The 13,961-nt window shown below is 39.0% G+C and overlaps 1 protein-coding gene across 2 annotated transcripts; it reads left to right on the forward strand.

Moving 5' to 3' along the window:
* Window positions 1-3,063: 3,063 nt before the first annotated feature.
* LOC142954780 (cyclin-D1-binding protein 1 homolog) lies at window positions 3,064-13,830 on the forward strand. 2 transcript variants are annotated; one of them, XM_076096005.1, is made up of 12 exons: window positions 3,085-3,222; window positions 4,061-4,118; window positions 4,686-4,745; window positions 4,912-4,991; window positions 5,380-5,461; window positions 6,249-6,345; window positions 6,813-6,886; window positions 8,788-8,864; window positions 9,167-9,417; window positions 9,793-9,853; window positions 12,463-12,509; window positions 13,492-13,830. In XM_076096005.1, exons 2-12 carry the CDS (start codon window positions 4,073-4,075, stop codon window positions 13,598-13,600), a joined length of 984 nt encoding a protein of 327 aa, XP_075952120.1. In that variant the 5' UTR covers window positions 3,085-3,222; window positions 4,061-4,072; the 3' UTR covers window positions 13,601-13,830. The 2 variants fall into 2 exon arrangements, with proteins under 2 accessions (XP_075952119.1, XP_075952120.1); XM_076096004.1 differs by lacking the exon at window positions 4,061-4,118 and having other exon boundaries at window positions 3,064-3,222.
* The last annotated feature ends 131 nt before the right edge of the window (window positions 13,831-13,961 follow it).

Below are 13,961 nucleotides of genomic sequence, written 5' to 3' on the forward strand. Positions count from 1 at the left end.
GCCTTTGTGTCTTTAATGGTGACGCTGCAGATCATTATACTGTATAATCATACTGTGATAATTAAATGTGTTGCTTCAGGGAGAAGAAAGACAAAAATGATTCATGTAACACAATATCACGTCTATTCATACAGACTTGTGTATCGTTTTTGCATTTGTCATGTCAAATATTAGATAGTTTTAGCTCTTTGTCCACAGTAAGATCCCAACATGATGAGGTTAACACAAATCCAAAAAGACAAATCTAAAGTCCCTGATACACAATATAAAACCTTTACAGCATGGTCGGATGATAAGACAATGGGCCCCTATGCACAGACATGCAAAAGGCCCCGCCACTACTCCTATATAGGAGCACAACACACAGACTTTATAGTTGTTTATCCTCTTTTTGTAGTTCTTTTAAGTCTCTTTGTAGTTGTTATACATCTCTCTTTGTAGTTGTTCTGTTTCATTTTGGAATTGGTTTCATTTTTGTAGCTATTTTTTGTCTGAGGTTGTTTAGCTTTTTTTGTAGTTGTGTGTCTCTCTGTAGTCATTTTAAGCCTCTTTGTAGACGTTTTGCATCTCTTTGTAGTCATTTTGAGCCTCTGTAGTTTGTTTGCCCTTTTTCACAGTCATTGTGAGTCAATTTGTGGTGTCTTTGTGTCTCTTTGCAGCTGCTTTGCATCCATTTGTTGTTGTTTTGGTCTCTGTGGAGTCTTTTTGAGTCTCTTTGCAGTCGATTAAACAAAGGACACTAAGAAATGACACAAAATAAATTCATTACTAATTCAGGTGAAACAGCAGTTTTGCTTTAGATTTGAAAAAAAGCGAGATTTGCTTGTAAACACCAGAAGAAACTCCCTTTTCTCTGAAATAGAAACCAAACACATGCTGCTCTCAGTCTGATGATGCGTTCACTGCTGTGGGAAAGATGGATGTTTGCTCCTAATGAAATAGCTGATTGCTGACACCAAAAATATTAATACCAAAGTATATTATTAGCTACTCCACCAGTGGACTGCAGCTCAGTGCATTTAGTTAAGTAAGAGGACTTAAGTTTATATTTCATGCTATTTTGTTTCTGCTCCGCAACATTTTAGTGGGAGATTTTACACACAAAACTTAAGATCAGTTTACCACAAATGATGCACAAGTATGTGAACACATACAAGGAAATTGACTCCAGTTTTGAGTTACTCTCCATATACTTACACATAGTTCCAAGTACAGTAAGATAAAAACATATACTGTATACATAAGGACAAAAAAGCTGAACAAAGATAAATATATTAAAATTAAAATAAGTATAAACGTATGCAAGCCAAGTGTTTCTAACAAATCATAGACACATATAAACAGTGCAAAATAATACATATTGGGTATTTTAATATATATATATGTAATTATATAATATATAGAGTGTGCAGGATTTATAGTCAACAACGCTGGATGATATGTAGAATACAACAGAGTGTATATTAAACTGTAAATATTATTCTGTAGGTAGTGGATCTTTTAGTATTACAGGCTTATTGACACTATGTGACTGATTTAACTGTTTGTTGTTGTGACGGCCTGTGGAAAGAAAAGGTTCTTATGTCTGGTTGTTTGGGCTCTATAGCGCCCACCAGAGGGGGAGAGAACAATCCAATAACCTAATAATGACTTCTGTATTTTTTGGAATCATTAATCAGGTTTAAGGTCCAGGGACAGAGTGTCCAATGCTGTACAGGTTATAAAGCCCTCTTAGGCAGTTTTGTGATTAGTGATATTGGGCTATATGAATACAAATGACTTGACAGGTAAGTTATCACATTCAGGGAATTTGATTTGATGTTTTGGTGCAAAATAAACATAGCGAGAGAAAAGTGAAATGCTTATACTGTTGTATTCTGACATTGTATTATTTCTCCTTTAACTTCTTTGTAAATATATATTTTTATTCATCCTTTAACTAGCCAGGAAGGTCTCATTGAGATACAAAATCTCTTCTTCCAGGGACACAAGCAATACATGAGGCATACAGTCCATACCATAACACACTCCAACTGAGTCAAGGATTATATGAAACAGCATCATGTTTTCATTTTCCCTCCAGTCTGTCCCAGGACCAGTTGACATCAACAGGAGGTGTGTGGTCAGCCTGCGACCACTTTGCCCGGTTGCCACGAGGTCAGTAGACTTTCTGTAGACACAGATTTGGATTTGATGAGTGGATTAGTTACTGGAGTCAGATACAATAACAGGCGCTTGTATTTTCAAGTTAAAGTAACAGTAGAGTAAGAAGCAGCAGCAGCAGTGGTGTTACTGGCAGCCTGCAGGTGGGGATGTTGAACTGAAAGTCTCATTATACATTTCTGCGTATGTGTGTTTCAGGTACACACACACACACACACACACACACAGACACACACACACACACACACACACACACACACACACACACACACAGACACACACCCTCACTTGTCAGTGGCTTTATTGATCTCAACTGCTCAGATTCATGACTTGATCTGCTCCTTTATTCATACCTGCAAACGTGTCACCGTTTTGAATCAAAAATATGTCATCCACGTGAATCGTGTAGATCCGTAGAGTTTTGTTTCTTTTGGAGGGGAGGGGGGGGGGGGGGGGTCAACTGGCCAGCCAGCGTTTCTCAGATTGGAGTGGACTGAATTTGGGATTTTCCTTAGTTGTCAGTTATAATCATCAAAATTAAAAGAAATAAACATTTGAAATATATCAGTCTGTGTGTAATGAATGAATATAATAGACAAGTTTCACTTTTTGAATGGAATTAGTGAAATAAATCAACTTTTTGATGATATTCTAATTATATGACCAGCACCTGTATATATATATGTGTATATATATATGTGTATATATATATGTATATATATATATATGTATATATATATATATATCTTAAATAAGATAAGCCCACAATGTCCATATCAATTATTTAATTATTTCAAGCACAGTAATTGATTCGGTCTCCACTTGTAATACTCTGTATTCACCACCAGGTGTCACTAAAACCCTTTACTGCAGTGTCGGTCCTTCCTTTATAATTGTCCCCGGCTCAACTTCCGGTTCTTCTGTAGTTCCACAACACGCATGTATCAAGCTGTTCAACTAACGTTGGTGTCATGAGTGCTGATAATTGTGGTGAAAACGTGTCTCTGCCTTTACGAAATCTCCTGAACTCCATCCAGTGTATCAGAGACCGAGTCAGAGGTATTTATGACGCATTAGGTGTGACGCCTTTAACCGAGATAACGTTGATATGTGTGCATGCTAGCGTGTGTCAAGCTCACGCTGAAAGTGCCAACTGTCGCTTTTTAACTGGCGTTAAACTACATTAGTTCAGCGGTTAACGTTGTTATTTTAAATGCACACTGGGTCCGGTTTGTCTGCTATGATTGTATTGTTTTGTTTTAATGAGTTGTATGCTTCAGTGTTGCCTTCCTGTTTGTTTTGCTGAACCAAATCTGAAGTCTCTGGAGCAGCTTCACGTAAACATTAAACCTCTCCAACTAAACCTGGCAACCGTTATTCAATCAATACTATTTAAATAGCTCCTTTTATGAAGGTTTTAATGTTCAGTTTTTCTAGATATTGTTTCAGGGACGTTTGGGATTTTAATTCATCGTCATTTTGGAGGCTGTGCTGTTAGTTTTTGGTGCTATTATTATTATTATTATTATTATTAAGTGTTTTTATATGCAGTCATTCCTCAGTGATTTAACTGGGATGGATAAAACCACCTGTTTTATTAAATACAGTTTAACAGCACAAACTAGTCTCAAACTTACTATAAAGTTGAATCAACACCTCTAAATATAGTTTGTGTTGAACTGTTTCTTTTAATTAGCTACTGAGTGTGTTTGACTGGATAAAATATGTACAGTACATGTGATTCATTTGTGAGGTTAATATATGTGTATATACACACACATACACATATAATAATAATATGTATTATAATCCAGTATGTTTTCTGGATAAAACATTTGACACACTGTTTATGGATAAAATAAGCAGGTGGTATGTCTGTTTTTGTTTATTTTTTAAGTGACGTAAACAAATGATGACACTGAAGTGCACCTCCACCAAGAAATATCATATAACTGGTACGATATGAGCAATGTGGCGATATATCTGACTATATACAAATTGGATGCAAAAGAACACAAAATGGACAAAAGCGTGCAATCATCATAATTATTACATATTTATTCAGAAACAGACAACAAAGGAAAACAGCCTACAAAAGACAAAGATGTTGGAGATTAATGTTCAATATTGCCAAACTGCCATAAACTATAAACGACGTACATGTTTCAAGTCTTTAGCACCGGAGCAGCCTGTAGGACTGCAACTAATGACTTGTTTTCATTAGTAATTAACGCTGATCTGTTTATTTTTTAACTATCGTCTATAAAATGTCAGAAAAAGTGACACGTGCGAATCAAAAGTTCCAGTTTTAATCGTCATAACTTAAGTATAAAAATACAAATTTGGAGACATTGCCTTTAAAAATGATAGAAGTTAATTTGTTCTTATTTTTCATACGTTTTAGACATTAACTTACTAAATCAGTGACCGAACAAGTCTTCTGTTTTTTACTCTGCATTTTAATGTTATTATTCCTGGAAGAGGGAACACGCGTCTAACCGAACGCTCATTTTCCGCCACAGATGGCGAATCCAACGAGTCAGACGGAGCGTTCAACCTCACCAACTTCTGGGACTCTCTGAGTTGAGTATAGTTCCTCATGATCGTCTTCTTCCTACTGGTGCCGATCTGCTTCTATGAAGGAACAGCAACGTGTCCCCCTAGATTCAGCACCACCCATCATCATCCTCATCATCCTCCTCTTCATTAAGTGGGTCCCTTTAATGTGACTGTCTCTTCTGTCCTCAGACCAGGCGGTGAAGGCCGTGTCCCATGAAGCCACTAAACTCAGCCTGGCCTTCTCCAAACCCCCGCTGCCTTCACAACAGGTCGGATTATTAGTGGCATCATCAGAGTTTATTTTGTACCAGTTATGATCCACAATAAGACACCTTTGTAAAAGCACCATGGTTAGAGCTGTGGAGGAGCGTGACAAACAACATAAGGACCCTCAAAGAGTTGATAAATATGGAGCCTGCTGGCCAATCACTGAGCCCAATCACTGCAGAACCTTTTTCATTTTTTCATTCTACAAAATTGAGCCCCAAAAATATTGATACGGTTCAAATCTACAATATATGACAGAAAATATAACCAGGTTAACGGTAAGGATCGTAGATATTTATGAGTTTGTAAGAAGTTGTTAAAGAAAGTATACTCACACAAACTTTCTGTTGTAATTCACAACATATTTATGTGTTTTCTTCGTCTCTGCAGGACGTAGAGAAGTTATCAGAGTCCACCCTGAAGAGTGTCCTGAGTCTGTCCACAGTGTATTACTGGCTACCTAAGAGCCAAGGTGAGGCCCCCACAACAGTCCAGGAACAGAGATGCACCGACCGAAACCAGGCGGCTTTCAGCCTGTTGACCCGCCGATCACTTTCATATCTTTATTTCATATATTTTATATAAAAAGAAAGGTAATCTGGAGCCTTGCTCTCAATTTTTGCCAATTTAAAGGAATTGTGATATCGTCAGGCTTTATGAATTAATTTATTATCAAATTGCAGAGTCAAACAGGATGATGTCAACGTAATTGTAAAGTGTAATTTATATTTGGCTTTCAGACTCAAAGTTGCTGAAAAGTATTGAAATAGACGCTCCGCTAGAGAGAAACGTAGGTTTGAATAACAGCAGACTGTTGTCACGTGACTCCCACGACCGGTCTGGACCGCTCGTACGTTGTGTTCTTACCTAAGAGAGGATTTAAAGGGACAGTGTTTAGGATTTAGTGGCATCTAGTGGTGGAGTTGAAGGTCTTATTCCAAGCTAATGAAAACCTGATTCCTAGTTTCAGGTGATGACACAATAATGAAGACATAGTTGTGAGTATTATATTCCATCTCTGCTAATAAATCCCCTAAAATGCTACAGTGTTCATTAAAAATACGATTAAAGTGGTGAATTCAGCTAATTCTCCTAAATCCCTCGAACAAGCAACTTAAGAATGTTGGTACGAGTTGTTCCAGTTTACACATTCAGTGAAATGTGGTTGGATGGATAGTTGGTATCAATAACTAGTAGAAGATGAAATGAATGGAAGTCAATGGCAGCAGCGTGACTTGTCGTCCCTCTCGGTGTCTCAGGTGTCAGTCTGCGTCGACACGTCAGAGACGCCACAGTCGAGGTTCTGGAGGGCGTCGCACAGCTGGTGGAGGTCATCCTGAGCTCACCGCTCCAGAGGTACACACACACACACACACACACACACACACACTCTTCACTATCGTTATACTTATACTATAGAAAGTATTCGCCCCCTTAACTTATGCAAACATGTTTTTTGTTTGTTGTAAAGATCTGTTCACTTTGACGCTGAAAGATAATTTTCTGTTCATTAATGTCAAAACAGTGTCGCATTAAATCTACTTTGATTCAGATTTTGAACAATAATAAAACTTAGATGGAATAGATTGAATCAAATACAATAATAATGATTAAATATTAATTAAATCTTTTTTATAGGAACATGTTGTCCAGGAGTCTTTATGTTCACTGTATTGTGAGGTATCTCTCTCTCTCTCTCTCTCTCTCTCTCTCTCTCTCTCTCTCTCTCTCTCTCTCTCTCTCTCTCTCTTTTATTTTAATCTGACCTCCCCTCTTCTTCCTCCTCTTCTACCTCATCCTCTTCTTCCTCTGCTCCCCTCCAGTCTGTCCCAGGACCAGTTGACATCAACAGGAGGTGTGTGGTCAGCCTGCGACCACTTTGCCCGGTTGCCACGAGGTCAGTAGACTTTCTGTAGACACAGATTTGGATTTGATGAGTGGATTAGTTACTGGAGTCAGATACAATAACACACAAGTTAAAGTAGCAGTAGAGGTAGTAGAGTAAGGAGCTTCAGCAGTGGTGTTACTGGCAGCCTGCAGGTGGTGATGTTGAACTGAAAGTCTCATTATACATTTCTGTGTACAACATGAAGTGTAAAGTACAGTAATATATAGTTTCTTTACACTTTATTTTATTCAAACAAGTAGCAGTCAGATCATCCTCATTTAGTAAAGAGACTGTGTGTGAATGGGAGAGTTTACATTAGGCTATGTATATACATATATATATATATATATATATATATATATATGTATATACATATACATATATATATATATATGTATATACATATATATATAGTATATGCGTAGACTCACGTACTCGCCGATTCCCGGTCCAACATGTTAGGCTATAATGGAGGCGTTTCTGATTGTGGTGTCAGAATAACTCTAATACAGGAAGTTGTTTAGTTATGTCAGGCTTTATAAACAAGTAAACTGACTTTAAAATCAGTTCTACAGTTGTAGTCGGGTTCATTCGGTTCTTCTTCACACTGACTTGTTACAAACGAACGAAGACGAGTAAATATGAAGCCAGACAGGCAACTCCTTGATGTCTATAATTATGCATTTTGATGAACACCTAATTAAAAGCATTATGTGGTACTAGACTGCGAATCAACCGCATGTGATGATTGACAACTAACCGGCAGAAACAAACAGGAGGCGTCCTGTACGGACATGATTCACGGCGTTTTATTGTGAAATCGCTGTCACTTATTGACTAAATCAACTTACACAGATTCATTGAGCAATTTTAACACCTGTGGACCTTTTGATCATGGATTAATTAGTAGCTTAGCTTCATGCTACAATCACACATCTGCTGTCATAAAGAAAAGGTTGATTTGTCTGCTTTCACACCACAAACCCGTCACTCTGGCTGCTGGACAAGTGGAGACGAAACATGCAGAGCTGCATGTGTGAGGAGGACCGGTTGATCCGGTTTAATGCATGAGAGTGTTTGACTCTTTCCAGAGCTGAATGTGGTCACAGTGAATCAACCCAAAATATAAGTTTTATTAGCGCTTTATAAAGGCTCGCAGAGAATCCTCAGATGTGGAAGCTTTACTGTTGTGAAGCAACATCATGTCAGACGACTGATATCAAGCAAAAATCCAAACATCAGCTTCTTCCAGCTTCTCAGATTTCACAGTTTTTGCTGCTTTTATCTGTTTATTTTAAATTGAGCGTCTTTGGCGTTTTGGACTGTTGTGATCAGGACTTTCCAGAAGGATGTGGAGCAGCCAGCCAGTTCCGTAATACTCCATCATATACACTGATTTTGATTATTGCATATTTTAATTTGCCTAAACGATTGTACACATGTAGTTAAATTATTGTGAAGGACAACTTGGTGTTTTGTGCGTTTGAGCCCACACAGTCTGTAAATAGCTCTTTATATTTAAAACCACGCCCTCTCCTGACTGATCAGAACTATTAAGAATCATTAGACATTATTCATTATTTATTTATTTATTTAATGATGCTGTCAGTTTATCAAGAGATTATAAAATGTAATTTAACGTTATTAAACACAATGAGTTTGCAGTTATTTCTAAGATGATTTGATACAGATGAGTCTGTATAAGTGAGAACTGTGAATATGATAATATATGATTATGTTTAAGTGTATTTTTATGTTATTTCTTTGTGTTTTGCAAGATTTTAATTATGGAAAAACCTGTGTGTGTGTGTGTGTGTGTGTGTGTGTGTGTGTGTGTGTGTGTGTGTGTGTGTGTGTGTGTGTGTGTGTGTGTGTGTGTGTGTGTGTGTGTGTGTGTGTGTGTGTTACAGATAATAAGGCGGCTGTGTTGATGGTTCTGTCTGATCAGATTGGAGTTGTGAAGGATGCCATAGAGGAAATAGAGCAGGTACACACACACACACACACGCACACACAGACTTGTATTAGAGAACTTAATGCCCCAATTAGCTCTGTTGTATAAGTTATTATCTCATCACGTTCTAGTGAGATCTTGATCTGCTCCTTCATTCCTCCATTGTTATTGTCAATAAATATCACCAGCCTTATGCTTTAATCCACACTGGATTTATTATTTATCAGCTGTCATAACATTCATTTTCACAATAATGCAGCTCTTACTTTATTTATGTGGATACGTATTACATCTTGACAGATTTACTGAATGTTGCCCCCCCCCCCCCCCCCCAGGCGTTGTCCGAGGACCAGGACCCGTTCAGTGACGTCCTCGACAACGACCAGGAGCCTCGAGGCAACCAGGACACCTACTGGTCAGAGAAGGACCGGCGCGTGATTGGTCCGTGCCAAGGGCTGATGAAGGCGGCGGCGGCGTGCCTGAGGAAGCTGACGCCGGCCGTCAAAGCCAACGGCGACGTCGCCACGTCTCAGAATCTCGCTCAGCTCGACGACCTGGCTGATGTCACCAAGGAAATCAGTCCTGGGTAGGAGCACACACGCACACACACGCACACACACGCACACACACGCACACACACACACACGCACACACAAATGAGACGTTGGACGTTTTTATGGATCCATACTGATGTTCCTGCTGTTTGTGATTGGTTTCTGGTTTCAAAAAGCCAAGATGGCAAAAGATTAAAGAGAAAACATGTTGATTTAAAATATTGACGTCGACACATTTTCAGCTTCGACGTCATGGATAATGCCGACTAATTACAGCAGCCCTACATCGGACCCTCGCCAGCAATAAACTGTTTTTATTTTGTTTTCTTCATTATCAAAGTGGAATACAAATTTTGACAAAATTAAACACTCATGACAACAAATCTCTGTCTGTTGCTGTCTTTTAGTCTTGATGATCTGGCTCTGTGCCTCTACCCACCAATGGACTACAGCGGAGTGGAGAACAACGTAAGACACACCCTCGCACACACACACACACACACACACACACACACAGAAAAAGTTGCATGGGATGGTCTGATGAGCCCCTTTATGAAGCAAATCACTACAAATCACCTGCGGTCTCATTGATAACCGTTGCATACGCACTAAACGGGGTCTGAAAGAAATCTTCACCACCTGCACATAACGATTGTGTAAATGAGCAAAGTCTGGAAATAAAGCCAGTGACAGCTCTCCTACGATCACTGCATATCTTCATTATCAGTCTTAATCATAATGCTGTAAGAAAACATCAGAAAATAGATTGTGATATCCAGCGTGGTGGATACAATGATTGTCGCGATCATTTTGGACTCAAACAGTCTGACTGCTGTAAACATGTGAATACTACGGTGAGACTCGTGATGTGTTATGTCGCACGATAGGCAAGGTTTTATAAATCTGAATATTTTTTTGGCGTACGTGCATTTCCTCTTTGGAACGTACTCAAACATTTAGTTTGGTTCCCACGCACTGTTTTGTAAAACCGCTGAATTATTTTTAGTAATCAGTGAATATTTTCGAGATGCCTCATCTTGTTGTTGTGCATCACTCGAGGCCGCTTTAGCTTGAATGTGACGGCGTGTCGCCTGGAGCGACAGGTCTGCAGAGGAGTCCAAAGAAACTCACCTAGCTCAGACTAAGACACAGTAAAACACTGGAAGACAATCAAACGTGTGAATGTTAGACTCACAATACAAAATGCAATGAAATGTCTTTTTATTCATCAACCATGTAAATGATCAATCATTTATTAATCGTCATAATGCAATATTTAGACGATAGAGAGGGGCAGAATTACCCAAATGAACTAGGTACAGTGTTTGAGTCGCTCAATATTACTACTCCTGTTACTCATCAAACGACCAAACAAAAGTCTTAGATTTAGAAAGATTGAACGTAATGAATTTGTATTTGTTTAAAATGTAAAATAGGCTGCTATCTCCTGCAGCAGACCGGCACCTTACTAGTTGTTCTTTGATCATTTTGGCATTTCTCTTTGTTAGCTGGAACTCCTCTGTAATAAAAAACAAAACAAAAGAATTGGCAGATAAGTTTGTGCAGTTAGAAAGGGCAAAAACAGTAGATTTACCTCGCAGTACTCAGGCTGCCTCGGTCTGTTAGCTTGTGTTATTGTCTGACTTTAGGGTTTTTAAGGGGTTGGTTTGGATTCACCAAAAGTCACACAATAACACTAACTCACCAACCGACGCAGCAATAGACCAGCAACTTCTGTGTTCTGCAATGTAAAATCACTGGTTTGAAGAGAGCATGGAATGGATATAACTGCTTCTGTCCCCCGTCAGAACGGGCCGCCTGACAGCAAGGTAAAGCGGTGGAAACTGTCTAAATATAGCGCACACGTTTTTTCTGCATAGCTAGAAAATGTTTTGCTGCCGTCCTCGTCTACAGCAGTACTTTGCTTTGCCAGCGTGCTGGTACTCCTGACCGCTTCTCCAAACTGGGGACTATCCGACCGCCGTCTACTGTAGATAAAACACTGACTATAGATAAGTATCTCACACAACCCCACTTTAAAAAATACAAACTATCACTTTAAGCAAACTTCACAAACGTTTGCTGTGAGAATTTAATGCATTTCTCACGTTTGGGGGCCGGCTCTCCCTCTAAATGGCGGCGTCTTTGTCTTTTGGTTTAATTAAAGGCATTGATTTGAAAGGAATCTGCTGTGTTGTTTGCATTGTTCTTTATTATTATGGAATAAAACACATTTTCCATTTCATATGTTTTATTTCATGTTTGTAGTCCAGAGGGATAAAAAAAATTACATCAACGAAAATCAGAATCCCAACATTGAAAACCGAATACAAACCCAACGAACAAATAGTTGAATATTTGGGTTCAGCCCGTTGCAGCCATCACTTTTTTTTAATTACATTAAAGCTATTATTTCCCACCTGATCCAAATCATATTGTTTACTTCTGCACGGTGCTTTTTTAATGTACCGGTAAATCTCAAAAAAATTACCTGCGCAAAAGTTTTCTTTTACAGGATCAATTCACCCCAAAATTAGAAAATGACGTCATCTCTTACTCTTTTCTAGTCGTACACAGAAACGCAGATCGTTTTGGTTTATTTGACGTGAATGGTATTTCATTTGTAGAACTTCTATTATTATATATCCAACAGGAGTCTCAGCTTTCAGAAACAATGTCCACAATGTTCAGGATAATCCACAAAATACACTGTCAGTGTTTTTCTACAGGGGACTATTTCTTCTGTAGAAAGTAGTTCCGGGGAAAAGCTGTTCACAGTGTTAGAATCATCCACAGCTCTCCGTGACCTTATTAAAGTCACACAGAGGCCAAAATGGTCCAACTCATGTTGAAGCAGAATCCGACGTGTGTTGCAGAAAGATGAAGTGGTGGTTGTGTGGATTCAGTGTCAAACAACATGAAGCGATTGTGCCAACTGCTAATGTAGTCACACGCCCCGACCTGTCTGGTTTCAATACAAGCCCTTGTAGGAAATGTAAATATGAAGGGATTACTTTTAGGGCAGCTGAAGGTAGGCATTAACGTTCTCTAAACATAACATATATGTATCTTTACAGGTGTCTAAATTGGCGTCATTGTTGAAGAAGGTTCTGGGGATCATCAGGTAAGATCGATTGATAATGACCATTCTCACACATCAGAAAAACGTCAGACTAGGGTCGCGTAGTTCAGGGAATATTCACGGTGGAAACTTTGCAGTGGAATTAAGAGGAATTTATGGGAATAAAATCGAGATAGAGGGTTTATTTGCTCTGGTTTTATTTACCATGTCATAAGCAGATAGAAACAAACCTTTCACCGGATCATAAGCAGACATAATAGTCTCCTTATGACAGACAAGTACGTCTGCTTATGGGCTGTGGTTCAGAGGCAGAGCAGGTCGTCCTCCAGTTGGAAGGACGGCAGTTCGATCCCTGGCTCCATGTCGAAGTGTCCTTGGCCAAGACACTGAACCCCAAATTGAAGACTAGAGAGGGGCTATACAATTTATAGTCAATTTATCATTTTACCCTTTTAATACAAAAAAAATCTACTATTTAGGAAAAAAAACTCCAAAATAAAACGCTTTTCTCCAAAACAGAATGTTCCTCTCAGGCCTCCACATCCTCTCCATGACGTCCTGTGTGTGACTGAAGTGTGCAGCCCACTGCATGGTCACAATTAAATTGAATTGGCAATTTTTTAACCAAAACGTGCCATAAGACCTGCTTTTGTTTTTTTATGTGTTTTATCCTCCTAAATAAGTTCACTATTAAAAGGTAGGATTTTTATATTGAAATTCCTAAACTTAACTTGAAATGGCTTCAAATCGACTCCGTCAGCCAATTCTGCTTCCAGCGATCAGTGACTTCTAAATTCCTGATGGGCGCACCTTTATCTGGAATCAGAGTGTGAGGAGCATGTGGGTGGTGTGTTTGTACATTGGCTCATCTGATCAGATCAGATTAAAAAAAACAAGTTTCCTTCTGTGACTGATGGGAGCTGACGATGGTCGGCTTTTAAACTTTTTTTTTCAAATCACGGATGTCTTTATTGTCTTTGTTCTTTATCTTTATCTTTTTCTCTACTTATTCCCACCTGAACAGGTCCAGTCATGTGTGTGGAGAATCACAGCTGACCTGGGTTCAGTTCTTAGATGGAGCCGTCGATCACAACCTGCAGAAAGCTAAAGACCTCATTCAGCAGGACAGCTAGTGTGTGTGTGTGTGTGTGTGTGTGTGTGTGTGTGTGTGTGTGTGTGTGTGTGTGTGTGTGTGTGTGTGTGTGTGTGTGTGTGTGTGTGTGTGTGTGTGTGTGTGTGTGTGTGTGTGTGTGTGTGTGTGACGTATATGAGGTGAGGATTTCTAAAAGAGTGACTGCGTTTATAAGCACATGCATGTACAGCATATGAGAATTAAAAGGAAGGACTGCTGTCCTCACATGAACTCCTTGTGTCTCTTGTCTTCACAGTGAATCTACAGTCGACTGCTCGCTAAATGCAAACACAACCTGTTACAGTTTACCTATACGAGGGTTAGTTATAATAACAAGCAAATAGCTTTGAACTGTGCGTGAA

Source organism: Anarhichas minor, unplaced genomic scaffold, assembly GCF_050575085.1.
Source record: "Anarhichas minor isolate MPS153535 unplaced genomic scaffold, ASM5057508v1 ptg000021l, whole genome shotgun sequence".
Classification (NCBI taxonomy): Eukaryota; Metazoa; Chordata; class Actinopteri; order Perciformes; family Anarhichadidae; genus Anarhichas; species Anarhichas minor.